The 27246-nt window shown below is 48.1% G+C and overlaps 1 protein-coding gene across 1 annotated transcript in view; it reads left to right on the top strand.

Moving 5' to 3' along the window:
• Positions 1 to 475: 475 nt before the first annotated feature.
• LOC143420001 (mucin-13-like) overlaps positions 476 to 27246 on the top strand; it is a 35801-nt gene continuing 9030 nt past the window's right edge. The window contains exon 1 of the mRNA XM_076887867.1: positions 476 to 530. Within this exon, the coding sequence (XP_076743982.1) occupies positions 476 to 530 (55 nt within the window). The remainder of the gene's footprint in view (positions 531 to 27246) is intronic.

Here is a 27246-nt window from a genome sequence, read left to right as displayed (position 1 = left end):
TGACGGAGCCCCAGCAACTTCTGCGCGGCATCGTCCTCCGAAACCGGAGGGGAGAACGTAGCCTGGAACTCCTCCAGGAATTCATCGTAAGCGCAATCACGAATGGGGTGAGAGGTTAAGTAAGCCTCAGCCCATGCTAGAGCACGCCCCCGTAACAATCCCACGAAGTGGAAGATCTTAGCAGCATCCGTGGGAAAGGCGTGTGGCGTGCGGCTGAAAAACAAGGAGCACTGAAAAAGGAACCCCCCACACAGGTCTAACTCCCCGTGGAAGGGTTCCAGCGGCGGAGGTGAAACGCTGCGGTGCACGGGGTCGGGCGGCCTAGTTCGCAGCTCATCCTGAGTGTCACTGAGCTCTTGGTAACGGTCTTGGAGAGACTGGAGCTGCTGATCGTGGCGACCGAGGATAGCGCCCTGTTTATTAATGGTGGAGCGGAGTGGATCTGCTGGGTCCATACTGGCCAGTCCGTACTGTCATGAACCGAAGTTCCGTGCGCAAGCTGGACCCAGAAGCAGAACTCACACACCAGGGTAGGAGAGAATAAAGAAACCAAATTTTATTATAACTAAAGGTGTCCCGTGAGGGTAGCCGGAAAGAACAACGTGTGGAACCAGAAAACACCGAAGGACCGGGGAGGTGAGTCGCGCAGGGAATGCCGAGAGCAGGGCTGTGGGAGGCTGCAAAAAAAAGGGAGAAACAGATTACTGGGGTGCGGAAAAATGGCAGCATACGAGGGAAGGGGGAGTATGCGTCTTACGGTGATAGCCGGGCAGAGTGAACTAGAGGGGGGGCTCCAAAAGGGGTCGAGGCGGCGGGGCTGATCGTGATCCAAATCTCAGGCGGGCAGGTGGACAGGCAGGTGGCTCATAAAAAACGCGAGTTGTGATCGCTGAGAGACGACTACGGACTGGCGTGGAGCAGCAGGTAGAGCAGGATTAAATAGTCCACCTGGTGATTGCCTGGGATGGGATGCAGGTGTGGGGTTAGCAGCCACGCCCGTGGGCGCCGGGCCGCGGACCATGACAGAAAGTTAACAAAATATAAGAAATAGCTCTAATATATACAAATAGCTCAATTGACCTGATCTGATTCAATCTGAATCTGATTGAGATGTTGTAGCCTGACGTTAAAAAGGCGATTCATGGTCAAAAACGCTCTGGTGTGGCTGAATTACAACAATTCTGCAAAAATAAGATAAGTGGGCCAAAATTCCTCCACAGCACTGTAAAAGACTCATTGCCAGTTATCGCAAAGGCTTGATTGCAGTTGTTGCCGCTAAGGATGGCGTAACCAGTCATTATGTTTAGGGGGCAATCACTTTTTCATACAGGGCCATGTAGGTTTGGATTTGGTTTTCTTTCCTCTTAATCATAAAGATCTTCATTTAGAAAAACTGCATTTTGTGTTTATGTGTGTTATCTTTGTCTAATATTTTAATTTGTTTAATGATCTGAAACATTTAAGTGTGACGAACATACAGAAAACTAGGAAATGAGGCGAACACTTTTCACACCACTGTATCTCAATATGGTGTACAGTATGTTCTAAAAAAAATCTAAGGAAACTGGTCACATGGATAATAAACGAGAGAGAAAAAATACTGCAGATGAATAGTACCTGAATGTCATGTCCTTAAGAAGTAGGGAAAAAATCCAGGAAAGACATTACTCAAGATCTGAGTGATTCACCTGGCTCTTCAGCTGATCCATTTACTGTTTGACAAATTACAAAAGAACTGGACTGAAAAGGTCTTCTGCACATAAAGAGGATGCCAGGACTAATGTACAATAGTTAGAATTTACCAAGATCATTCTAGTTTACAATAATTATAACACGTAAAAAAAAAAAACATTTTAATCAACTGAATTAAAAAGAAAAATTAGACTTTTGAAAAAACAAAGAAACTAAAACACTTTGGTGAACTTGGAAAACTAACTAAAATGTAAAAAATAGAGATGAAATATCCTTAGTTTTAAAATTGTATTATAACTCTAAAGATCTACCTTATCTTTACTACAAAACTGTATTACAACTTACCTGACGAGGCTTTGGGAGATGTGTTTATTTAAACTTTGGTTGCCTACAAAACAGTAGTCAACTGTTTTCAAGAAGTTCTGTGTTTCTATTGCAATATCTTTACTGATTTTCCCAAATCCTGCCTTTGACAGATGCCAGACAGATGCCATAAAACACAACAGTTTAAAATATTCATTAAAAAGACCAAACCTAACACTAAACCTTATGAAAACAGAGAGTAGCAAACAATAAAACAATCCAACAATAAAACAATACAATATAATAAAAATATATTGTAAAAACTAAAGTGAAATAAAAAAATAAACCCTGGAAATCAACTGACACTAAAAGGAATTAAAGAAGCCTCTATGGTTTGAAGCTCAACATTATTGAAGCAGTGTGGGATCATGCTGACAGAGAATGAAGAAAAAGTCAGCCAACATCCAAAAAAGATCTTCATGAAAATTAGAGGACTATTCCTGAAGATTTCTTAAATAATAATTACAGATGATGGAGCCATTTCCAGCAATTACACTGAAATAATCTTACTTCCACATAGCTCCCCATGCCATACGTGCGGATTCCCATGCAATACAATGACTCTGTGTCATATATCATATCAGGTAGTGGTGGGCGGATCGATCCCAAGTCGGCATCGGTATCGGATCGATACTAGCCTGGTGATATCAATTCTTTACTTTGAGTTCTGCTCATTTACAACGCTGTGCTTTCGGCAAAAACGAAACAACCAGGTCGCTGGACTCACCGCTCCTGTGACAGCGGAGAGCAGGCACACTTTGCTCCATCTCCCCCACTCTTATGTTTCGGTGTTGCACTGACACGTCACGTGACTTAGACACTTTGGGGGTTGTTAAGTTGTTTACATATTAATTATATTTTTTTTGTTTTTGTTGTTGAGAATTTTAATTGTAATTTTTGTATTCGTTTATCAACAGTATTTGTTTTAATTTGTTTACTGGTTTGCGTGCACTTAAGATTTAAAAAAAAATAAAAACGATCGCCACCACAGCAGACCAGATGGCATTTTCATGCTTTGCAGCATCATTTATTCTTACAATAATCACACGGTTGCTGTAACAGTACATTCAACGGCTTCAGCTCTCCCGCTGGCAGCCGTACACATCACCACCACCAAACCTGCAGCGGCATCTCAGAACACGCCCTGCCACAAATCAAATCAAATCAAATCAAATCAAATCAAATCAAATCAAATCAAATCAAATCAAATCACTTTTATTGTCACATCACATGTGTAGGTACATTGGTACAGCACATGTGAGTGAAATTCTTGTGTGCGAGCTTCACAAGCAACAGAGTTGTGCAAAATACAATAATGTAAACAAGCAAAATACAAGAATGGCTACATCTGAAACTAATAAATATATGTACAATATATAATAGTATATGCATTTCTGGATGTGTATACTAAATAGTTTTTTCTACGTGTGTGTGTGTGTGTGTGTGTATGTGTGTGTACACATATTTTACAAATTAAATAGAGTAAACAATAAATAAAATATATAAAAATATACAGAGTTGAGACATGACACATACCCCCCTCGTCCGCTTCACCTCACCCCACGAGCAGGCAAGGGAATCGGCCCGGACCATCGGCGCCCCGTGCCCCTGCCCAGCGACGGGGAAGTGTCCACTCTGGTGGTTGCCCGCGCCTCCAGCGGAAGCCCCGGAGCTGGCCTGATGGCCACCCATATGGCAAGCAGCAGCAGCGGCGCAGCAGGCGTGGAAGTGAGCTGGGGCTCATAGGCAGCTGGGCAGACGGCCGGCACGCAGGACCATGCAGCCTGCGTGCCGAAGTGGACAGCACGCCGCCCTCAGGCGTGGCAGGACCCCCGTGCACCTCGACCTTCGTCTCCAGCTTGACAGGTCCCGCTGGCGCGCCAGCCTCCGCCTCACCCCAAGCCGCGCGCTGTCCACATGGTTGCTGTAACAATAGCCTACATTCAATGGCTGCAGCCCTCCTGCTGCCAGCTGTACACATCAACACCAAAAACAACAACAGGACAAGCAGCGCACAGGTTTTAAGCCGGCGAGGCATCATTGTAGATGCAGTGAAGGTGAGTCCATCTCACCTGCAGCGGCATCGCAGACCAGGAGCCGCCACAATAATAAAACATTTTTTTATTTAATTATAAATAAATTATTTCTCCTAATTATGTCCTGGGTTTTAACTAATTAATAATACCAAAGGAAACATCACAAAAAACACTTAAGGTCATGAAAATTAATTGCGATTTAGCAATTCAATGAGACATCCACCTTATTTATTGAAAAGTATCGTATCGGTATTGGTATCGGCGATACTGGCCCGAATTTACTTGGTATCAGATCGATACCAAAATATGCAGTATCGCACACCACTAGTATCAGGAGTACCAAGCGCATCGAGTCTCACCACAGGCTCTAACTGCTCACCATCCAGAGCTGTTATAGCCGATCGTGGCTCAAGAGTTGGGAGTTCGCCTTGTAATCGGAAGGTTGCCGGTTCGAGCCCCGGCTTGGACAGTCTCGGTCGTTGTGCCCTTGGGTAAGACACTTCACCCGTTGCCTACTGGTGGTGGTCAGAGGGCCCGGTGGCGCCAGTGTCCGGCAGCCTCGCCTCTGTCAGTGCGCCCCAGGGTGGCTGTGGCTACAATGTAGCTTGCTATCGCCAGTGTGTGAATGTGTGTGTGAATGGGTGGATGACTGGATATGTAAAGCGCTTTGGGGTCCTTAGGGACTAGTAAGGCGCTATATAAATACAGGCCATTTACCATTTACCATAGCCAGCACATAATCACAATCTGTTGCTAATCTTGGGAAAGCGTTTCATGTACTTTGATAATAGTTTTTGTTTGTTGTTCTAATACAGGTATTGTAGAAGAATAAAGGTGGTTGTGCCAAGTATTGACTTTCATGCTTGAAGGTATTGTTGAAGCTGTTTTTGGCTTCTATGCTTAATTTCCATGTATGTTTGCACGTTTCAGAAAATGACTGCAGCTATTTCCAAATTTTCTTTAATATAACGAAATGAGGACTGGCTCAAGATTTTTGCACAGTACTATGTATTTCTATCATTAGACTATGTTTTAGCATTGACATTCATGGTAATGGTGAAGTGGTGTACACAACTTGATTCAGATTTGCAATTGTGATCAAGGTCAACTTAAGTATAATGGGAAGGTACTTTGGATCTTAAAGGGAAAACTTTTTAAAAGTCTTTTTAAAATAGTTTTTTCTATTATCTCAGCTGTTTGCACATAGACCATCTTATCACATATCTTGTGATGTCTACAAATCAAAGTTCATGTTATCTTTCTCCCCACCCTGTTTTATTGGCCATGTACAGTTGAACAATGTGACATCCCTTATAGCTAGTGTGATGTGTTTTACCGTGTACAATTGTAATAACTTCTAAAGCTCCCTCCTTATTTATTAAGTAGATTTTCCACATTTCAGTTCTGGGATTAGAGTTTCGATATAATTTGATATGCACATATTCCTTACCCGACTAGTGATTAATGAATCTAGATCATGTATAGTTTTGAAAAGGGATTTTTAAGTTAGAATGAGGAAAGGTTTAATTTATAGTTATATATGGCCTAACCATAGAAGGAACCATGCAATTTCAAGTAAGCCTTAGATTTAAAGAACATTACTTAAAAACACTCTTACTTCAGAGAACTATGCAAAGTAAAGAGACTTAAAAAAATCAACATCTAAAAATGTGCGGCTAAACAAGAAAAGAGTGGTTAATGGTAATTTCCTTCTTCTTGAAATGTAAATATAAAGGCTTGGGATGGTTTTCATATTGCATTAGATCATTGCCACATTTTTTTTTTACCAACTTTTAAATGATAACTGAAATACTCTATGTCATGGAAAATTGATAAATAGATAAATGGCTTGAAAAGTGAACCCTTAGGTTATCTTCTTTGGGTGGGACCTGTACTTTAGCACTGTCCAAAGGAGGAGGAGTGGCTAATGATGAAAACTGCCCGTGAAGGGCAATTGAATTCTAACCGTACAAAGATTTTGAGAACTAAGGACTTGAGCACTCCTAACCTTCATTGGACGTCTTTTCTGTGTTTACGCTGATTTTTTTTTTTTTTTCCAATGGCTCAAAAATTCATACACCTGTCTATCCTTTGGGTACTTGTAGCCCTTTTGGGTAAGTAGTCTGTTCCTATTGCATAAACTTTAAAACCACACATTTTCAACTTGTGTTTTTTTATGTGAATCAGATTGAGCTGCAATTACAGCTAAACTGTTTAACACAGGTCAAGTCTTTAAATGCTTTTCATAAATAGTGATAAAACCATTATTTAGGTTAAGATTTTATATTTGTACTCATTCCTAATCCACTATTATCTTTGTAGTAGTAAAATGGAAAGCTACCGGTGATGTGCGTTAAATGTCAGGAGGGATATTATACCCCTTATGTCAAACAGAGTGATTTGTGGCCCCAATAAATGATTTGTGACCCTAGGACGTAATAAAGGAAGTAATAAAACATTTGGTAGCCATAGAATTATGATATTCATCAAAATATGCTAGTTCATAGCTCATTAATTTTTTCCGTCAAAATAAATTATTTGATTACTAAAAAAGTAAAGTTTTTATATCAAATAGCATTCTTTATTTTTAAGCCATTAAAAAGTTTTTATTTTTTATGCTAAAAAAACGCCATCTGGTGGTGGGTCAGTGTGTCTGAGTCTGGGCCCGTGCTCGTCTGTGTGTGTGTGTGTGTGTGTGTGAAAATGTGTTAAACCAGAGTAAAAGTGCTTAGTTAAACTTGTGCTTTTGTAACGTTCAGTATGGCGAGACATACAGGTTGCATGCCTCGTTGGAAAACTTTATTTCAATTTATTTGCATTTGTTTAATCCGAACAAGGAAAATGAGAATCAAAGTCTGAGTCGCAAAAAACTCTCGCAATACTCCAAGCATAAGCTCACTTTGGCTTCCAGCAAAAACCCCTAGGCAAACAAGCAGGGAGACCTCCTGAAAAAAACCCTCTGTCTTTCTCCAAAAATGCACAACAAATCCCCCCTAGAATTACTAGATAGGGACCCCTCTATTCCCAAAATGTATATTCAATAACAGGCCAAAACCCCCTGAAAAAATCCTTAGTCTTTTTTCGCAAATTCAGCACCCCGCGGCTCCCACCCAACCCTTAGGCAATCAAGCAGGAAACCTCCTGAAAAAACCCTCCGTATTTTTATCCAAAACATGCGCAACAAAAAAACCCTAGAATAACTTGTTAGGGAACCCTCTATTCCCAAAACGTATATTCGATAACAGGGGAAAAACTCCTGAAAAAATCCTTAGTCTTTTTTCTTCAAACCAGCCCTCTTTCTAGCTCCGTCTCAAATTCAGCGCACAGCCTAAGTTTTCCCTCGCTCCTACTCGCACCGAGCCGCAGCCAGCGCACAATTTTTTCCCTTGTTACTCTCGCTGTATCTGATCGCACCCCGGTTAGCCAATCGGATACAGGTCCGATTTTTATGATCTGCTGCTGAGGTTAAGACTGGCACAGCACTCCCAGAAGACGTCTGACTTCTATGGAGTTATTTTTTTTGCCACTATTCTGAGCGCACGGAAAAAAAACAAGTTTGCAGGTGCAAGTGTTGTAGTTTGTGGAGAAATTTATTTTGAGCGAAGAAAAGCTGAATTTGAGTGAACAAAATTCATTCCTGCATGCAAAAAAATGTATTTCAGTGTTTGCTATTATCCACACACACACACAATAGAAACCCCTCTCGCTCAGTTTTTGCATTGGCGCTCGCTAGCAATGTGTTGCTCGCGCTCTCAACATTTCTGCTGTACGCACTCAACTCTTTCTCTACACTGTTATATTTGTGCCACAAAACCAACCAATCACAGACTTGGATGCAAAAAAATCTGATTGGCTGTTCTGGTCTCCAATCAGCTTGAAATGACGAAATGCAATATCCCAGAATCCATTTCGTCCAAAACTCAATCGAGGCAGTGGCGGAGGAACACAGAGTGGCGGAATTTGAAATATTACTCTTTCTGAGTCACAAAATAAACTTTTAAGATATTTTCATGCGAGAATGTAGCTGTGTAAACTTCAAATACCTGCTCGATTTATCAAGAAATCACATATTTCCATAAGTGCTCTAACGTTTTTGGAGATGCCTGTTACCCACCAGCTGACCGCACAGCTGGACTGGAACCGGCCATTGGGCATACCAGGCATTAGCCCGGTGGGCCGATGGTGATTTTTCATTTTTATGTTTGTTTCTTTTTGTAACGGTATAAACAATGGAAGGTGGTGGATTAGCCAATTCATCATGATCAACTCTGGGCTGGACCAATTACAATACATCCGTATTGAGGGGAAAAGGAACGCGATTAGTCCCATACTTCAGCTAGAATGAAAAAAAGACACAAAGCTGGAGTTATTTTTTCTTTACGCTGCACAGCTGCCGCTTCTCCCCTCATTCTCTCTCCCTCTCTCTCCTGTTGCTACTTCAATCATGAAACTAATCAATGATCAGCTGATCGTCTCTCTTGTTTGTTTATCTCCCACTTTGCGCCAGAAACAGGAAACAAGCGGATGTTGCGCTAAACAACAACAGCAGCACGTTCAAGCTTGATAAGCTGTTGTTATAATTTATTTAAAATTAATTTCTAGTATCAGCTGATGTTTGCTGGAGCCACAGCTGTAAAAGCTGCTGCTCATGATATCGGTTTGGAAACATGAAGGTGATACAAATCATACATATATACCAACAAGACAGTGTACATCACTGTCACAACAGCGTTTGTTTTAGTTCAAAGGCTTTATGGTTTTTCCTATAATACCTGGTGGTGTAGTCTGTGATTTTTTTTGTCAGTTCAGCCTTATATATTATGTTTAACCCAAGTGACCACCCAGTCAGCTGGTGGGTAACAGGCATCTCCGAAAACGTTAGAGCACTTATGCAAATATGTGATGTCTTGATGAATCGAGCAGATATTTGAAGTTTACACAGCAGCATTCTTGCATGAAAATATCTTAAAAGTTTATTTTGTGACTCAGAAAGAGTAATATTTCAAACTCCGCCACTCTGTGTTCCTCCACCACTGCCTCGATTGAGTTTTGGACGAAATGGATTCTGGGATATTGCATTTTGTCATTTCGAGCTGATTGGAGACCAGAACAGCCAATCAGATTTTTTTGCATCCAAGTCTGTGATTGGTTGGTTTTGTGGCACAAATATAACGGTGTAGAGAAAGAGTTGAGTGCGCACAGCAGAAATGTTGAGAGCGCAAGTATCACATTGCGAGCGAGCATCAATGCAAAAACTGAGCGAGAGGGGTTTCTATTGTGTGTGTGTGGATAATAGCAAACACTGAAATACATTTTTTTGCACGCAGGAATGAATTTTGTTCACTCAAATTCAGCTTTTCTTCACTCAAAATAAATTTCTCGTCAAACTACAACACTTGCACCTGCAAACTTTTTTACGTGCGCTCAGAATAGTGGCACAAAAATAACTCAATAGAAGTCAGACGTCTTCTGGGAGCGCTGTGCCAGTCTTAACCTCAGCGGGAGGTCATAAAAATGGGACCTCTATCCGATTGGCTAACCGGGGTGCGAGGGGAGCTGCCCCTTTGTTATGTGATTGGCACCGGGGCGAAGTTAGGCACGCCTCGGAAGCGGAGTTGGCCTCCGGCGCAAATTCCGAACGAAGAGCCCGAATCATTAAGGATCAGATACAGCGAGAGTAACAAGGGAAAAAATTGTGCGCTGGCTGTGGCTCGGTGCGAGTAGGAGCGAGGGAAAACTTAGGCTGTGCACTGAATTTGAGACGGAGCTAGTACGAGGGCTGGTTTGAAGAAAAAAGACTAAGGATTTTTTCAGGAGTTTTTCCCCTGTTATCGAATATACGTTTTGGGAATAGAGGGTTCCCTAACAAGTTATTCTAGGGTTTTTTTGTTGCGCGTGTTTTGGATAAAAATACGGAGGTTTTTTTCAGGAGGTTTCCTGCTTGATTGCCTAAGGGTTGGGTGGGAGCCGCGGGGTGCTGAATTTGCGAAAAAAGACTAAGGATTTTTTCAGGGATTTTTGCACTGTTATCGAATATAAGTTTTGGGAATAGAGGGGTCCCTATGAAGTAATGCTAGGGGGGATTTGTTGTGCGTTTTTGGAGAAAGACGGAGGGTTTTTTTCAGGAGGTCTCCCTGCTTGTTTACCTAGGGGTTTTTGCTGCCGCATTGAGCTTATGCTTGGGGGATCGCGAGAGTTTTTTGCGACTCGTACTTTTGATTCTCATTTTCCTTTTTCGGATTGAAAATTGAAATAAAGTTTTCCAATGAGGCATGCAACCTGTATGTCTTGCCATACTGACCGTTACAAAAGCACAAGTTTAACTAAGCACTTTTACTCTGGTTTAACACATTTTCACACACACACACACAGACGAGCATGGGCCCAGACTCAGGCGCGTGCACAAGCTCGCACAGGCGCGGGGGTGCGCGCACGCACACACACGCACTGGCCCACCACCAGATGGCGTTTTTTAAGCATAAAAAGTAAAAACTTTTTAATGGCTTAAAAATAAAGAATGCTATTTGATATAAAAACTTTATTTTTTAATAATCAAGTAATTTATTTTGGGGGGAAAAATAAAAAGTGTGTATTATGTGTTAATAATAAAGGTATAACTTGCACACCTGCTTCAGGTTTTCCCTTGCAACCATTTTTCACACGCACAAGCAGATCTAAGTATTTGACTAGTGCTTTCTGTCAACAGTCTAACCTTATCTTATGACCCTGTTGCTACACTACATTCCCTTGCCAATGCACTCTGCAGCCAGGTTACTTCTTTTTATGTGTGAAAGCTAAATTAAGGAAATTGTATGGTGTCAGTGCAGAATCTGTGTCAATCCTGGGGCTTTTTTTACGTTCTTTTCTTCATTACAAAATTAGTTTTGATTTTTATTATTTAATTTTTATTAGTTTTTACATTTTACAAATACAAAACAAAAAAGTCATTCTTTTAATTTGATACTTAAATACAAATACTTCAATAAACTGACTTTTAAAACCTTTTTCCATGAAACACTTAATGTGTCAAAGCAGGTTCGTTGCACAGTGTAGACAGTGTGATAGTCACAAGTTCGTGTGAAACCAGTGGATTGGCTGTTGTGTGGTTGCAGCTTCTCTGAAAACAAAACATACAATCAAAAACTTTTTACAGTGAACAGTTGGACATCGCTTTGTTTTATTCAATCAGTATATACTGTGCCAGAGCAATCCGAAAATATTTGTTGGTAGGGACTTCTTTACCTTTGGGTACATGAAATATGCTGGATGTAAAACAAATTAATGATATAAAACTTCATAAAATTTCATTTAAAATATACACATATTTTTGGTTGTTGTTATTTTTTTTATTGTGCTTTTGTTTATAATAATACTTATAACTTCCACCTTGCAGCTTCACCAAATAGGTCTAAACACTTACACGTTATCATATACTAATAATTGCATTTACACCTCATCCTACACCTGCAGTAACAGACGCCCCAGCTACTTCACCAGATGCTACAGCTGCAGTAACAGACGCCCCAGCTACTTCACCAGATCATACAGCTGCAGTAACAGACGCCCCAGCTACTTCACCAGATCATACAGCTGCAGTAACAGACGCCCCATCTACTTCACCAGATCATACAGCTGCAGTAACAGATGCCCCAGCTACTTCACCAGATGCTACAGCTGCAGTAACAGACGCTACAGCTGCAGTAACAGACGCCCCAGCTACTTCACCAGATCATACAGCTGCAGTAACAGACGCCCCAGCTACTTCACCAGATCATACAGCTGCAGTAACAGACGCCCCAGCTACTTCACCAGATCATACAGCTGCAGTAACAGACGCCCCAGCTACTTCACCAGATCATACAGCTGCAGTAACAGACGCCCCAGCTACTTCACCAGATGCTACAGCTGCAGTAACAGACGCCCCAGCTACTTCACCAGATCATACAGCTGCAGTAACAGACGCCCCAGCTACTTCACCAGATCATACAGCTGCAGTAACAGACGCCCCAGCTACTTCACCAGATCATACAGCTGCAGTAACAGACGCCCCAGCTACTTCACCAGATGCTACAGCTGCAGTAACAGACGCCCCAGCTACTTCACCAGATGCTACAGCTGCAGTAACAGACGCCCCAGCTACTTCACCAGATCATACAGCTGCAGTAACAGACGCCCCAGCTACTTCACCAGGTGCTACAGCTGCAGTAACAGACGCCCCAGCTACTTCACCAGATGCTACAGCTGCAGTAACAGACGCCCCAGCTACTTCACCAGACCATACAGCTGCAGTAACAGACGCTACAGCTGCAGTAACAGACGCCCCAGCTACTTCACCAGATGCTACAGCTGCAGTAACAGACGCCCCAGCTACTTCACCAGATCATACAGCTGCAGTAACAGACGCCCCAGCTACTTCACCAGATGCTACAGCTGCAGTAACAGACGCCCCAGCTACTTCACCAGATCATACAGCTGCAGTAACAGACGCCCCAGCTACTTCACCAGACCATACAGCTGCAGTAACAGACGCTACAGATGCAGTAACAGACGCCCCAGCTACTTCACCAGATCATACAGCTGCAGTAACAGACGCCCCAGCTACTTCACCAGATGCTACAGCTGCAGTCACAGACGCCCCAGCTACTTCACCAGATCATACAGCTGCAGTAACAGACGCCCCAGCAACTTCACCAGACCATACAGCTGCAGGAACAGACGCTACAGCTGCAGTAACAGACGCCCCAGCTACTTCACCAGATGCTACAGCTGCAGTAACAGACGCCCCAGCTACTTCACCAGATCATACAGCTGCAGTAACAGACGCCCCAGCTACTTCACCAGATGCTACAGCTGCAGTAACAGACGCCCCAGCTACTTCACCAGATGCTACAGCTGCAGTAACAGACGCCCCAGTTACTTCACCAGATGCTACAGCTGCAGTAACAGACGCCCCAGCTACTTCACCAGATCATACAGCTGCAGTAACAGACGCCCCAGCTACTTCACCAGATCATACAGCTGCAGTAACAGACGCCCCAGCTACTTCACCAGATGCTACAGCTGCAGTCACAGACGCCCCAGCTACTTCACCAGACCATACAGCTGCAGTAACAGACGCTACAGCTGCAGTAACAGACGCCCCAGCTACTTCACCAGAAGCTACAGCTGCAGTAACAGACGCCCCAGCTACTTCACCAGATCATACAGCTGCAGTAACAGACGCCCCAGCTACTTCACCAGATGCTACAGCTGCAGTAACAGACGCCCCAGCTACTTCACCAGATCATACAGCTGCAGTAACAGACGCCCCAGCTACTTCACCAGACCATACAGCTGCAGTAACAGACGCTACAGCTGCAGTAACAGACGCCCCAGTTACTTCACCAGATCATACAGCTGCAGTAACAGACGCCCCAGCTACTTCACCAGATGCTACAGCTGCAGTAACAGATGCCCCAGCTACTTCACCAGATGCTACAGCTGCAGTAACAGACGCCCCAGCTACTTCACCAGATCATACAGCTGCAGTAACAGACGCCCCAGCTACTTCACCAGATCATACAGCTGCAGTAACAGACGCCCCAGCTACTTCACCAGATCATACAGCTGCAGTAACAGACGCCCCAGCTACTTCACCAGATGCTACAGCTGCAGTAACAGACGCCCCAGCTACTTCACCAGATCATACAGCTGCAGTAACAGACGCCCCAGCTACTTCACCAGATGCTACAGCTGCAGTAACAGACGCCCCAGCTACTTCACCAGATCATACAGATGCAGTAACAGACGCCCCAGCTACTTCACCAGATCATACAGCTGCAGTAACAGACGCCCCAGCTACTTCACCAGATGCTACAGCTGCAGTAACAGACGCCCCAGCTACTTCACCAGATGTAACAGCTGCAGTAACAGACGCCCCAGCTACTTCACCAGATCATACAGCTGCAGTAACAGACGCCCCAGTTACTTCACCAGATGCTACAGCTGCAGTAACAGACGCCCCAGCTACTTCACCAGATCATACAGCTGCAGTAACAGACGCCCCAGCTACTTCACCAGATCATACAGCTGCAGTAACAGATGCCCCAGCTACTTCACCAGATGCTACAGCTGCAGTAACAGACGTCCCAGCTACTTCACCAGATGCTACAGCTGCAGTAACAGACGCCCCAGCTACTTCACCAGATGCTACAGCTGCAGTAACAGACGCCCCAGCTACTTCACCAGATGCTACAGCTGCAGTAACAGACGCCCCAGCTACTTCACCAGATCATACAGCTGCAGTAACAGACGCCCCAGCTACTTCACCAGATCATACAGCTGCAGTAACAGACGCCCCAGCTACTTCACCAGATCATACAGCTGCAGTAACAGACGCCCCAGCTACTTCACCAGATGCTACAGCTGCAGTAACAGACGCCCCATCTACTTCACCAGATGCTACAGCTGCAGTAACAGACGCCCCAGCTACTTCACCAGATGCTACAGCTGCAGTAACAGACGCCCCAGCTACTTCACCAGATGCTACAGCTGCAGTAACAGATGCCCCAGCTACTTCACCAGATGCTACAGCTGCAGTAACAGACGCCCCAGCTACTTCACCAGATCATACAGCTGCAGTAACAGACGCCCCAGCTACTTCACCAGATCATACAGCTGCAGTAACAGACGCCCCAGCTACTTCACCAGATCATACAGCTGCAGTAACAGACGCTACAGCTGCAGTAACAGACGCCCCAGCTACTTCACCAGATCATACAGCTGCAGTAACAGACGCCCCAGCTACTTCACCAGATGCTACAGCTGCAGTAACAGACGCCCCAGCTACTTCACCAGATGCTACAGCTGCAGTAACAGACGCCCCAGCTACTTCACCAGATGCTACAGCTGCAGTAACAGACGCCCCAGCTACTTCACCAGATCATACAGTTGCAGTAACAGACGCCCCAGCTACTTCACCAGATGCTACAGCTGCAGTAACAGACGCTACAGCTGCAGTAACAGACGCCCCAGCTACTTCACCAGATGCTACAGCTGCAGTAACAGACGCCCCAGCTACTTCACCAGATGCTACAGCTGCAGTAACAGACGCCCCAGCTACTTCACCAGATGCTACAGCTGCAGTAACAGACGCCCCAGCTACTTCACCAGATGCTACAGCTGCAGTAACAGATGCCCCAGCTACTTCACCAGATCATACAGCTGCAGTAACAGACGCCCCAGCTACTTCACCAGATCATACAGCTGCAGTAACAGACGCCCCAGCTACTTCACCAGATGTAACAGCTGCAGTAACAGACGCCCCAGCTACTTCACCAGATGCTACAGCTGCAGTAACAGACGCCCCAGCTACTTCACCAGATGCTACAGCTGCAGTAACAGACGCCCCAGCTACTTCACCAGATGCTACAGCTGCAGTAACAGACGCCCCAGCTACTTCACCAGATGCTACAGCTGCAGTAACAGACGCCCCAGCTACTTCACCAGATCATACAGCTGCAGTAACAGACGCCCCAGCTACTTCACCAGATCATACAGCTGCAGTAACAGACGCTACAGCTGCAGTAACAGACGCCCCAGCTACTTCACCAGATCATACAGCTGCAGTAACAGACGCCCCAGCTACTTCACCAGATCATACAGCTGCAGTAACAGACGCCCCAGCTACTTCACCAGATCATACAGCTGCAGTAACAGACGCCCCAGCTACTTCACCAGATCATACAGCTGCAGTAACAGACGCTACAGCTGCAGTAACAGACGCCCCAGCTACTTCACCAGATCATACAGCTGCAGTAACAGACGCCCCAGCTACTTCACCAGATCATACAGCTGCAGTAACAGACGCCCCAGCTACTTCACCAGATGCTACAGCTGCAGTAACAGACGCCCCAGCTACTTCACCAGATGCTACAGCTGCAGTAACAGACGCCCCAGCTACTTCACCAGATCATACAGTTGCAGTAACAGACGCCCCAGCTACTTCACCAGATGCTACAGCTGCAGTAACAGACGCTACAGCTGCAGTAACAGACGCCCCAGCTACTTCACCAGATGCTACAGCTGCAGTAACGGACGCCCCAGCTACTTCACCAGATGCTACAGCTGCAGTAACAGACGCCCCAGCTACTTCACCAGATGCTACAGCTGCAGTAACAGACGCCCCAGCTACTTCACCAGATGCTACAGCTGCAGTAACAGACGCCCCAGCTACTTCACCAGATGCTACAGCTGCAGTAACAGACGCCCCAGCTACTTCACCAGATCATACAGCTGCAGTAACAGACGCCCCAGCTACTTCACCAGATCATACAGCTGCAGTAACAGACGCCCCAGCTACTTCACCAGATCATACAGCTGCAGTAACAGACGCCCCAGCTACTTCACCAGATGCTACAGCTGCAGTAACAGACGCCCCAGCTACTTCACCAGATGCTACAGCTGCAGTAACAGACGCCCCAGCTACTTCACCAGATGCTACAGCTGCAGTAACAGACGCCCCAGCTACTTCACCAGATCATACAGCTGCAGTAACAGACGCCCCAGCTACTTCACCAGATCATACAGCTGCAGTAACAGACGCTACAGCTACTTCACCAGATCATACAGCTGCAGTAACAGACGCTACAGCTGCAGTAACAGACGCCCCAGCTACTTCACCAGATCATACAGCTGCAGTAACAGACGCCCCAGCTACTTCACCAGATGCTACAGCTGCAGTAACAGACGCCCCAGCTACTTCACCAGATGCTACAGCTGCAGTAACAGACGCCCCAGCCACTTCACCAGATGCTACAGCTGCAGTAACAGACGCCCCAGCTACTTCACCAGATGCTACAGCTGCAGTAACAGACGCCCCAGCTACTTCACCAGATCATACAGCTGCAGTAACAGACGCCCCAGCTACTTCACCAGATCATACAGCTGCAGTAACAGACGCCCCAGCTACTTCACCAGATGCTACAGCTGCAGTAACAGACGCCCCAGCTACTTCACCAGATGCTACAGCTGCAGTAACAGACGCCCCAGCTACTTCACCAGATCATACAGTTGCAGTAACAGACGCCCCAGCTACTTCACCAGATGCTACAGCTGCAGTAACAGATGCTACAGCTGCAGTAACAGACCCCCCAGCTACTTCACCAGATGCTACAGCTGCAGTAACAGATGCTACAGCTGCAGTAACAGACGCCCCAGCTACTTCACCAGATGCTACAGCTGCAGTAACAGACGCCCCAGCTACTTCACCAGATGCTACAGCTGCAGGAACAGACGCCCCAGCTACTTCACCAGATCATACAGCTGCAGTAACAGACGCCCCAGCTACTTCACCAGATCATACAGCTGCAGTAACAGACGCTACAGCTACTTCACCAGATCATACAGCTGCAGTAACAGACGCTACAGCTGCAGTAACAGACGCCCCAGCTACTTCACCAGATCATACAGCTGCAGTAACAGACGCCCCAGCTACTTCACCAGATGCTACAGCTGCAGTAACAGACGCCCCAGCTACTTCACCAGATGCTACAGCTGCAGTAACAGACGCCCCAGCCACTTCACCAGATGCTACAGCTGCAGTAACAGACGCCCCAGCTACTTCACCAGATGCTACAGCTGCAGTAACAGACGCCCCAGCTACTTCACCAGATCATACAGCTGCAGTAACAGACGCCCCAGCTACTTCACCAGATCATACAGCTGCAGTAACAGACGCTACAGCTGCAGTAACAGACGCCCCAGCTACTTCACCAGATCATACAGCTGCAGTAACAGACGCCCCAGCTACTTCACCAGATCATACAGCTGCAGTAACAGACGCCCCAGCTACTTCACCAGATGCTACAGCTGCAGTAACAGACGCCCCAGCTACTTCACCAGATGCTACAGCTGCAGTAACAGACGCCCCAGCTACTTCACCAGATCATACAGTTGCAGTAACAGACGCCCCAGCTACTTCACCAGATGCTACAGCTGCAGTAACAGATGCTACAGCTGCAGTAACAGACCCCCCAGCTACTTCACCAGATGCTACAGCTGCAGTAACAGACGCCCCAGCTACTTCACCAGATGCTACAGCTGCAGTAACAGACGCCCCAGCTACTTCACCAGATCATACAGCTGCAGTAACAGACGCCCCAGCTACTTCACCAGATCATACAGCTGCAGTAACAGACGCCCCAGCTACTTCACCAGATCATACAGCTGCAGTAACAGACGCCCCAGCTACTTCACCAGATGCTACAGCTGCAGTAACAGACGCCCCAGCTACTTCACCAGATGCTACAGCTGCAGTAACAGACGCCCCAGCTACTTCACCAGATGCTACAGCTGCAGTAACAGACGCCCCAGCTACTTCACCAGATCATACAGCTGCAGTAACAGACGCCCCAGCTACTTCACCAGATGCTACAGCTGCAGTAACAGACGCCCCAGCTACTTCACCAGATCATACAGCTGCAGTAACAGACGCCCCAGCTACTTCACCAGATCATACAGCTGCAGTAACAGATGCCCCAGCTACTTCACCAGATGCTACAGCTGCAGTAACAGACGCCCCAGCTACTTCACCAGATCATACAGCTGCAGTAACAGACGCCCCAGCTACTTCACCAGATGCTACAACTGCAGTAACAGACGCCCCAGCTACTTCACCAGATGTAACAGCTGCAGTAACAGACGCCCCAGCTACTTCACCAGATCATACAGCTGCAGTAACAGACGCCCCAGCTACTTCACCAGATGCTACAGCTGCAGTAACAGACGCCCCAGCTACTTCACCAGATGCTACAGCTGCAGTAACAGACGCCCCAGCTACTTCACCAGATGCTACAGCTGTAGTAACAGACGCCCCAGCTACTTCACCAGATCATACAGTTGCAGTAACAGACGCCCCAGCTACTTCACCAGATGCTACAGCTGCAGTAACAGACGCTACAGCTGCAGTAACAGACGCCCCAGCTACTTCACCAGATGCTACAGCTGCAGTAACAGACGCCCCAGCTACTTCACCAGATGCTACAGCTGCAGTAACAGACGCCCCAGCTACTTCACCAGATGCTACAGCTGCAGTAACAGATGCCCCAGCTACTTCACCAGATCATACAGCTGCAGTAACAGACGCCCCAGCTACTTCACCAGATCATACAGCTGCAGTAACAGACGCCCCAGCTACTTCACCAGATCATACAGCTGCAGTAACAGACGCCCCAGCTACTTCACCAGATGCTACAGCTGCAGTAACAGACGCCCCAGCTACTTCACCAGATGCTACAGCTGCAGTAACAGACGCCCCAGCTACTTCACCAGATGCTACAGCTGCAGTAACAGACGCCCCAGCTACTTCACCAGATGCTACAGCTGCAGTAACAGACGCCCCAGCTACTTCACCAGATGCTACAGCTGCAGTAACAGATGCCCCAGCTACTTCACCAGATCATACAGCTGCAGTAACAGACGCCCCAGCTACTTCACCAGATCATACAGCTGCAGTAACAGACGCCCCAGCTACTTCACCAGATCATACAGCTGCAGTAACAGACGCCCCAGCTACTTCACCAGATGCTACAGCTGCAGTAACAGACGCCCCAGCTACTTCACCAGATGCTACAGCTGCAGTAACAGACGCCCCAGCTACTTCACCAGATGCTACAGCTGCAGTAACAGACGCCCCAGCTACTTCACCAGATGCTACAGCTGCAGTAACAGACGCCCCAGCTACTTCACCAGATCATACAGCTGCAGTAACAGACGCCCCAGCTACTTCACCAGATCATACAGCTGCAGTAACAGACGCCCCAGCTACTTCACCAGATCATACAGCTGCAGTAACAGACGCTACAGCTGCAGTAACAGACGCCCCAGCTACTTCACCAGATCATACAGCTGCAGTAACAGACGCCCCAGCTACTTCACCAGATCATACAGCTGCAGTAACAGACGCCCCAGCTACTTCACCAGATCATACAGCTGCAGTAACAGACGCCCCAGCTACTTCACCAGATCATACAGCTGCAGTAACAGACGCTACAGCTGCAGTAACAGACGCCCCAGCTACTTCACCAGATCATACAGCTGCAGTAACAGACGCCCCAGCTACTTCACCAGATGCTACAGCTGCAGTAACAGACGCCCCAGCTACTTCACCAGATGCTACAGCTGCAGTAACAGACGCCCCAGCTACTTCACCAGATGCTACAGCTGCAGTAACAGACGCCCCAGCTACTTCACCAGATCATACAGTTGCAGTAACAGACGCCCCAGCTACTTCACCAGATGCTACAGCTGCAGTAACAGACGCTACAGCTGCAGTAACAGACGCCCCAGCTACTTCACCAGATGCTACAGCTGCAGTAACGGACGCCCCAGCTACTTCACCAGATGCTACAGCTGCAGTAACAGACGCCCCAGCTACTTCACCAGATGCTACAGCTGCAGTAACAGACGCCCCAGCTACTTCACCAGATGCTACAGCTGCAGTAACAGACGCCCCAGCTACTTCACCAGATCATACAGCTGCAGTAACAGACGCCCCAGCTACTTCACCAGATCATACAGCTGCAGTAACAGACGCCCCAGCTACTTCACCAGATCATACAGCTGCAGTAACAGACGCTACAGCTGCAGTAACAGACGCCCCAGCTACTTCACCAGATCATACAGCTGCAGTAACAGACGCCCCAGCTACTTCACCAGATGCTACAGCTGCAGTAACAGACGCCCCAGCTACTTCACCAGATGCTACAGCTGCAGTAACAGACGCCCCAGCCACTTCACCAGATGCTACAGCTGCAGTAACAGACGCCCCAGCTACTTCACCAGATGCTACAGCTGCAGTAACAGACGCCCCAGCTACTTCACCAGATCATACAGCTGCAGTAACAGACGCCCCAGCTACTTCACCAGATCATACAGCTGCAGTAACAGACGCTACAGCTGCAGTAACAGACGCCCCAGCTACTTCACCAGATCATACAGCTGCGGTAACAGACGCCCCAGCTACTTCACCAGATCATACAGCTGCGGTAACAGACGCCCCAGCTACTTCACCAGATGCTACAGCTGCAGTAACAGACGCCCCAGCTACTTCACCAGATCATACAGTTGCAGTAACAGACGCCCCAGGTACTTCACCAGATGCTACAGCTGCAGTAACAGACGCTACAGCTGCAGTAACAGACCCCCCAGCTACTTCACCAGATGCTACAGCTGCAGTAACAGACGCCCCAGCTACTTCACCAGATGCTACAGCTGCAGTAACAGACGCCCCAGCTACTTCACCAGATCATACAGCTGCAGTAACAGACGCCCCAGCTACTTCACCAGATCATACAGCTGCAGTAACAGACGCCCCAGCTACTTCACCAGATCATACAGCTGCAGTAACAGACGCCCCAGCTACTTCACCAGATGCTACAGCTGCAGTAACAGACGCCCCAGCTACTTCACCAGATGCTACAGCTGCAGTAACAGACGCCCCAGCTACTTCACCAGATGCTACAGCTGCAGTAACAGACGCCCCAGCTACTTCACCAGATCATACAGCTGCAGTAACAGACGCCCCAGCTACTTCACCAGATGCTACAGCTGCAGTAACAGACGCCCCAGCTACTTCACCAGATCATACAGCTGCAGTAACAGACGCCCCAGCTACTTCACCAGATCATACAGCTGCAGTAACAGACGCTACAGCTGCAGTAACAGACGCCCCAGCTACTTCACCAGATCATACAGCTGCAGTAACAGACGCCCCAGCTACTTCACCAGATGCTACAGCTGCAGTAACAGACGCCCCAGCTACTTCACCAGATGCTACAGCTGCAGTAACAGACGCCCCAGCTACTTCACCAGATGCTACAGCTGCAGTAACAGACGCCCCAGCTACTTCACCAGATCATACAGTTGCAGTAACAGACGCCCCAGCTACTTCACCAGATGCTACAGCTGCAGTAACAGACGCTACAGCTGCAGTAACAGACGCCCCAGCTACTTCACCAGATGCTACAGCTGCAGTAACGGACGCCCCAGCTACTTCACCAGATGCTACAGCTGCAGTAACAGACGCCCCAGCTACTTCACCAGATGCTACAGCTGCAGTAACAGACGCCCCAGCTACTTCACCAGATGCTACAGCTGCAGTAACAGACGCCCCAGCTACTTCACCAGATGCTACAGCTGCAGTAACAGACGCCCCAGCTACTTCACCAGATCATACAGCTGCAGTAACAGACGCCCCAGCTACTTCACCAGATCATACAGCTGCAGTAACAGACGCCCCAGCTACTTCACCAGATCATACAGCTGCAGTAACAGACGCCCCAGCTACTTCACCAGATGCTACAGCTGCAGTAACAGACGCCCCAGCTACTTCACCAGATGCTACAGCTGCAGTAACAGACGCCCCAGCTACTTCACCAGATGCTACAGCTGCAGTAACAGACGCCCCAGCTACTTCACCAGATCATACAGCTGCAGTAACAGACGCCCCAGCTACTTCACCAGATCATACAGCTGCAGTAACAGACGCTACAGCTGCAGTAACAGACGCCCCAGCTACTTCACCAGATCATACAGCTGCAGTAACAGACGCCCCAGCTACTTCACCAGATGCTACAGCTGCAGTAACAGACGCCCCAGCTACTTCACCAGATGCTACAGCTGCAGTAACAGACGCCCCAGCCACTTCACCAGATGCTACAGCTGCAGTAACAGACGCCCCAGCTACTTCACCAGATCATACAGCTGCAGTAACAGACGCCCCAGCTACTTCACCAGATCATACAGCTGCAGTAACAGACGCCCCAGCTACTTCACCAGATCATACAGCTGCAGTAACAGACGCCCCAGCTACTTCACCAGATCATACAGCTGCAGTAACAGACGCTACAGCTGCAGTAACAGACGCCCCAGCTACTTCACCAGATCATACAGCTGCAGTAACAGACGCCCCAGCTACTTCACCAGATCATACAGCTGCAGTAACAGACGCCCCAGCTACTTCACCAGATGCTACAGCTGCAGTAACAGACGCCCCAGCTACTTCACCAGATGCTACAGCTGCAGTAACAGACGCCCCAGCTACTTCACCAGATCATACAGTTGCAGTAACAGATGCCCCAGCTACTTCACCAGATGCTACAGCTGCAGTAACAGACGCTACAGCTGCAGTAACAGACCCCCCAGCTACTTCACCAGATGCTACAGCTGCAGTAACAGACGCCCCAGCTACTTCACCAGATGCTACAGCTGCAGTAACAGACGCCCCAGCTACTTCACCAGATCATACAGCTGCAGTAACAGACGCCCCAGCTACTTCACCAGATCATACAGCTGCAGTAACAGACGCCCCAGCTACTTCACCAGATGCTACAGCTGCAGTAACAGACGCCCCAGCTACTTCACCAGATGCTACACCTGCAGTAACAGACGCCCCAGCTACTTCACCAGATGCTACAGCTGCAGTAACAGACGCCCCAGCTACTTCACCAGATCATACAGCTGCAGTAACAGACGCCCCAGCTACTTCACCAGATGCTACAGCTGCAGTAACAGACGCCCCAGCTACTTCACCAGATCATACAGCTGCACTAACAGACGCCCCAGCTACTTCACCAGATCATACAGCTGCAGTAACAGATGCCCCAGCTACTTCACCAGATGCTACAGCTGCAGTAACAGACGCCCCAGCTACTTCACCAGATCATACAGCTGCAATAACAGACGCCCCAGCTACTTCACCAGATGCTACAGCTGCAGTAACAGACGCCCCAGCTACTTCACCAGATCATACAGCTGCAGTAACAGACGCCCCAGCTACTTCACCAGATCATACAGCTGCAGTAACAGACGCCCCAGTTACTTCACCAGATGCTACAGCTGCAGTAACAGACGCCCCAGCTACTTCACCAGATCATACAGCTGCAGTAACAGACGCCCCAGCTACTTCACCAGATCATACAGCTGCAGTAACAGACGCCCCAGCTACTTCACCAGATCATACAGCTGCAGTAACAGACGCCCCAGCTACTTCACCAGATCATACAGCTGCAGTAACAGACGCCCCAGCTACTTCACCAGATGCTACAGCTGCAGTAACAGACGCCCCAGCTACTTCACCAGATGCTACAGCTGCAGTAACAGACGCCCCAGCTACTTCACCAGATCATACAGCTGCAGTAACAGACGCCCCAGCTACTTCACCAGATCATACAGCTGCAGTAACAGACGCTACAGCTGCAGTAACAGACGCCCCAGCTACTTCACCAGATCATACAGCTGCAGTAACAGACGCCCCAGCTACTTCACCAGATGCTACAGCTGCAGTAACAGACGCCCCAGCTACTTCACCAGATGCTACAGCTGCAGTAACAGACGCCCCAGCTACTTCACCAGATGCTACAGCTGCAGTAACAGACGCTACAGCTGCAGTAACAGACGCCCCAGCTACTTCACCAGATCATACAGCTGCAGTAACAGACGCCCCAGCTACTTCACCAGATCATACAGCTGCAGTAACAGACGCCCCAGCTACTTCACCAGATGCTACAGCTGCAGTAACAGACGCCCCAGCTACTTCACCAGATGCTACAGCTGCAGTAACAGACGCCCCAGCTACTTCACCAGATCATACAGCTGCAGTAACAGACGCCCCAGCTACTTCACCAGATCATACAGCTGCAGTAACAGACGCTACAGCTGCAGTAACAGACGCCCCAGCTACTTCACCAGATCATACAGCTGCAGTAACAGACGCCCCAGCTACTTCACCAGATGCTACAGCTGCAGTAACAGACGCCCCAGCTACTTCACCAGATGCTACAGCTGCAGTAACAGACGCCCCAGCTACTTCACCAGATGCTACAGCTGCAGTAACAGACGCTACAGCTGCAGTAACAGACGCCCCAGCTACTTCACCAGATCATACAGCTGCAGTAACAGACGCCCCAGCTACTTCACCAGATCATACAGCTGCAGTAACAGACGCTACAGCTGCAGTAACAGACGCCCCAGCCACTTCACCAGATGCTACAGCTGCAGTAACAGACGCCCCAGCTACTTCACCAGATCATACAGCTGCAGTAACAGACGCCCCAGCTACTTCACCAGATCATACAGCTGCAGTAACAGACGCCCCAGCTACTTCACCAGATCATACAGCTGCAGTAACAGACGCCCCAGCTACTTCACCAGATCATACAGCTGCAGTAACAGACGCTACAGCTGCAGTAACAGACGCCCCAGCTACTTCACCAGATCATACAGCTGCAGTAACAGACGCCCCAGCTACTTCACCAGATCATACAGCTGCAGTAACAGACGCCCCAGCTACTTCACCAGATGCTACAGCTGCAGTAACAGACGCCCCAGCTACTTCACCAGATGCTACAGCTGCAGTAACAGACGCCCCAGCTACTTCACCAGATGCTACAGCTGCAGTAACAGACGCCCCAGCTACTTCACCAGATCATACAGCTGCAGTAACAGACGCCCCAGCTACTTCACCAGATGCTACAGCTGCAGTAACAGACGCCCCAGCTACTTCACCAGATCATACAGCTGCAGTAACAGACGCCCCAGCTACTTCACCAGATCATACACCTGCAGTAACAGATGCCCCAGCTACTTCACCAGATGCTACAGCTGCAGTAACAGACGCCCCAGCTACTTCACCAGATCATACAGCTGCAGTAACAGACGCCCCAGCTACTTCACCAGATGTAACAGCTGCAGTAACAGACGCCCCAGCTACTTCACCAGATCATACAGCTGCAGTAACAGACGCCCCAGTTACTTCACCAGATGCTACAGCTGCAGTAACAGACGCCCCAGCTACTTCACCAGATCATACAGCTGCAGTAACAGACGCCCCAGCTACTTCACCAGATCATACAGCTGCAGTAACAGACGCCCCAGCTACTTCACCAGATCATACAGCTGCAGTAACAGACGCCCCAGCTACTTCACCAGATCATACAGCTGCAGTAACAGACGCCCCAGCTACTTCACCAGATGCTACAGCTGCAGTAACAGACGCCCCAGCTACTTCACCAGATGCTACAGCTGCAGTAACAGACGCCCCAGCTACTTCACCAGATCATACAGCTGCAGTAACAGACGCTACAGCTGCAGTAACAGACGCCCCAGCTACTTCACCAGATCATACAGCTGCAGTAACAGACGCCCCAGCTACTTCACCAGATGCTACAGCTGCAGTAACAGACGCCCCAGCTACTTCACCAGATGCTACAGCTGCAGTAACAGACGCCCCACCTATTTCACCAGATGCTACAGCTGCAGTAACAGACGCCCCAGCTACTTCACCAGATGCTACAGCTGCAGTAACAGACGCTACAGCTGCAGTAACAGACGCCCCAGCTACTTCACCAGATCATACAGCTGCAGTAACAGACGCCCCAGCTACTTCACCAGATCATACAGCTGCAGTAACAGACGCTACAGCTGCAGTAACAGACGCCCCAGCTACTTCACCAGATGCTACAGCTGCAGTAACAGACGCCCCAGCTACTTCACCAGATCATACAGCTGCAGTAACAGACGCTACAGCTGCAGTAACAGACGCCCCAGCTACTTCACCAGATCATACAGCTGCAGTAACAGACGCCCCAGCTACTTCACCAGATCATACAGCTGCAGTAACAGACGCCCCAGCTACTTCACCAGATGCTACAGCTGCAGTAACAGACGCCCCAGCTACTTCACCAGATCATACAGTTGCAGTAACAGACGCCCCAGCTACTTCACCAGATGCTACACCTGCAGTAACAGACGCTACAGCTGCAGTAACAGACCCCCCAGCTACTTCACCAGATGCTACAGCTGCAGTAACAGACGCCCCAGCTACTTCACCAGATCATACAGCTGCAGTAACAGACGCCCCAGCTACTTCACCAGATCATACAGCTGCAGTAACAGACGCCCCAGCTACTTCACCAGATCATACAGCTGCAGTAACAGACGCCCCAGCTACTTCACCAGATGCTACAGCTGCAGTAACAGACGCCCCAGCTACTTCACCAGATGCTACAGCTGCAGTAACAGACGCCCCAGCTACTTCACCAGATGCTACAGCTGCAGTAACAGACGCCCCAGCTACTTCACCAGATCATACAGCTGCAGTAACAGACGCCCCAGCTAC

Source organism: Maylandia zebra, linkage group LG8, assembly GCF_041146795.1.
Source record: "Maylandia zebra isolate NMK-2024a linkage group LG8, Mzebra_GT3a, whole genome shotgun sequence".
NCBI classification, from domain to species: Eukaryota; Metazoa; Chordata; class Actinopteri; order Cichliformes; family Cichlidae; genus Maylandia; species Maylandia zebra.
This window is presented reverse-complemented; position numbering and strand designations above follow the sequence as displayed.